The 2,119-nt window shown below is 69.5% G+C and overlaps 1 protein-coding gene across 3 annotated transcripts; it reads right to left on the minus strand.

The window, feature by feature from the left end:
- Positions 1–24: 24 nt before the first annotated feature.
- Positions 25–1,728, minus strand: LCN9 (lipocalin 9). 3 transcript variants are annotated; one of them, XM_039855205.1, is made up of 6 exons: positions 1,489–1,728; positions 1,193–1,266; positions 867–977; positions 471–572; positions 295–337; positions 25–182 (listed from the first exon to the last, which is right to left on the minus strand). In XM_039855205.1, the coding sequence occupies exons 1-5, from the start codon at positions 1,596–1,598 to the stop codon at positions 312–314; spliced, it is 423 nt and encodes a 140-aa protein (XP_039711139.1). In that variant the 5' UTR covers positions 1,599–1,728; the 3' UTR covers positions 25–182; positions 295–311. The 3 variants fall into 3 exon arrangements, with proteins under 3 accessions (XP_039711139.1, XP_039711138.1, XP_039711140.1); XM_039855206.1 differs by having other exon boundaries at positions 30–63; XM_039855204.1 differs by having other exon boundaries at positions 25–337.
- Between the last annotated feature and the right edge of the window lie 391 nt (positions 1,729–2,119).

Consider the following 2,119-nt stretch of genomic DNA (forward strand, 5'->3'; position numbering starts at 1 on the left):
GCAGGGGGGACGGGAGCCTGGAGCGGCCTGGCCACCCTCGCCGTCAGGCTCTGGTCTCCGGAGCTGCCAAAGAGCACACCCGCTTTGTCCCGAGTCCCCCCGATGGTGTCTTTTGTCACAGCAAATCAGAGCAGGTTCCGCGTTTGCTCAGACCCTGCCACCTCGCAAGGCTCCTAGTGCTTCTGCGGGAGCGAGGTCCGGGGCAGGAGAAGCGGCCCCAGACTCCTCCTGCTGGGCCGGTAGCACCCCCTCCTCACCTCCCCTGCCCTGTCACCCCCAGGGAAGCTTGCTCACCCACAGCCGCAGGTCCTCTACCTCTTTCCTGCGAAGCATGCATCTGGGGGGACAGGGTGGCTGTCAGTGGGGCCTCAGCGGGGTCTCCACCCCCCGCCCCAGGCCTCAGTGCTCCGTGCCAGGGCCGAGGTGAGCGGGGTCCCCCGGAGCCCTTCTCCGGAGGCGGTGAGTCTCACCTTGGTTGCTCAGGTTGATGATATTTTCTGGACCAAGTCCATATTTTTTGCAGATTTTTAAGAATCTTTTCTGGAAGCTGGAGCTCAGTTCTGGCACCCGTCCTGAGGACGTGAGGACAGGGCTGGGATCCCCGTTGCCGCTGCCGTTTGGGAGGATGCATGGGGAGGGTCCCCGGGGCCGAGGGCAGGGCTGAGGCTGTGGGGACGTGACCCCAGCAGAGACAGGGGGCTGGTGCAAGGCGGGGCGCCCTCATCCCACAGAGGGACTGGGCTATGGGTAGATGTGGAACTTTGGGGTGCGGCGAGACCCCCCTCCAGGGAGCGGCCTGCCTTCAGGGGCGGTCCCGGGGCGGGCGGGGGTGGGGGATGGGGTGGGGTTGGGGGAGATGCAAGTACCGTAGAGCGCCAGCACCCGGGTCTCAGTGCCGTTGCTGACATTGTGCAGGTAGAAGGTGACGTACAGGTCGTAGTCGGTCTCCGAGAGCAGCACCTTGTTGTCCCCCTTGTCTGTGTGGAGATGAGGCTCAGAGCAGGCTTGGCCCACACTGTCCCTGGCATCACTGGGAGGTGCGGGGGGCACTGTGTGGCCGGGGCGTGGATAGTGGGCCGGTGGCCCCTGGTGGGGCTGGGGGGTTGGGCACTCGGTGCCTGCCCTGGTGGAGGCCCCGTGGCCTCGGTGGCCCCCAGGAGCTCACCGCCCCAGGGCAGGACTGTCCACTTACAGGAAATGGTGTATTCCCCGCTCCGCCCTGTCTTCTCACAGACAATGGTCACCTTCTCGCACTGTCCCAGCAGCCTGAAAACCAGCGGGGGTGCCGGCCGTGGAGTCCCTCTGCGAGGCAGCGGCCCCCCCACAGCTACACAGGACGCTCTGCGCCCTCCCAGGCCAGCGGGACCCTCCCGTCCCTCCCCGCGCCCCACCGTGCGGCCCGCGCTCGACGCGGATTCACACGGGCGGGGGTGCGGGTGCGAGGGAGTCGGCGTCCCCAGCTCGGCTGGCTGGCGCGGTGGCACGCACGGGAGGTAGAACTGGAACCTCAGGTTGCCGTTGTCCAGGCTCTGGATGGAGCTGATGAAGACCCGCAGGTCCCCGTCCTCCTCGATCCGCCTCATGTCGTCCGAGGCCATGGCGTTAGAGTACCAGACCCCGGACACCTGCGGGCGAGGCTCTGCTGGGCAGGCGGCCCCGGGCTTCTGCTGCCTCCCCCCGGGGGCCAGGCCCCTGGGCGAAGGGCTCCAACCAGGGACGCCTCCCCCCTCCGGGACCCCTCCCCATCCCGGGGACCCCGCCCCCCGGAGGACCCCTCCCCATCCCGGGGACCCCGCCCCCCCGGAGGACCTCCCTCTCCCAGCCCCCCCCCGGACGCCACGCCCACCCGGGGACCCCTCTCCCCCTCCCCCGGGACGCCTCGCCCTCCCACGCTGCTGTCACAGATGGGGAGGACAGTGAATGCCCCAGGGACAGTGTCCTCGTCGCGTGCGCAGGTCGGAGACGGCGGGCCGGGCCGCCTGCCTTGGCCATGTCGAAGTGGCCCTGCACGATGGCGCGCGGGCGGAGCTCCTGGGCGGGGCGCAGGCGCGGCCGCAGGGCCAGCAGCAGGAGCAGCAGCGGCGCCATCCCTCCCGCCTCCCCGGGGCCGCCTGCTTTA

This window comes from Pteropus medius, unplaced genomic scaffold (genome assembly GCF_902729225.1).
Source record: "Pteropus medius unplaced genomic scaffold, Ma_sr-lr_union100, whole genome shotgun sequence".
Lineage (NCBI taxonomy): Eukaryota > Metazoa > Chordata > Mammalia > Chiroptera > Pteropodidae > Pteropus > Pteropus medius.

What these genes read in the sequence shown, in the direction of transcription:
- LCN9 (XM_039855205.1), bottom strand. Translation starts at nt 1,598, where the DNA reads ATGGCCTCGGACGACATGAGGCGGATCGAGGAGGACGGGGACCTGCGG. An exon ending in AGGTTCCAGTTCTACCTCCC is followed by an intron (nt 1,267 to 1,488) that starts GTGCGTGCCACC and finishes GCTGGTTTTCAG; the next exon opens with GCTGCTGGGACAGTGCGAGA. An exon ending in CCGGGTGCTGGCGCTCTACG is followed by an intron (nt 573 to 866) that starts GTACTTGCATCT and finishes TCACGTCCTCAG; the next exon opens with GACGGGTGCCAGAACTGAGC.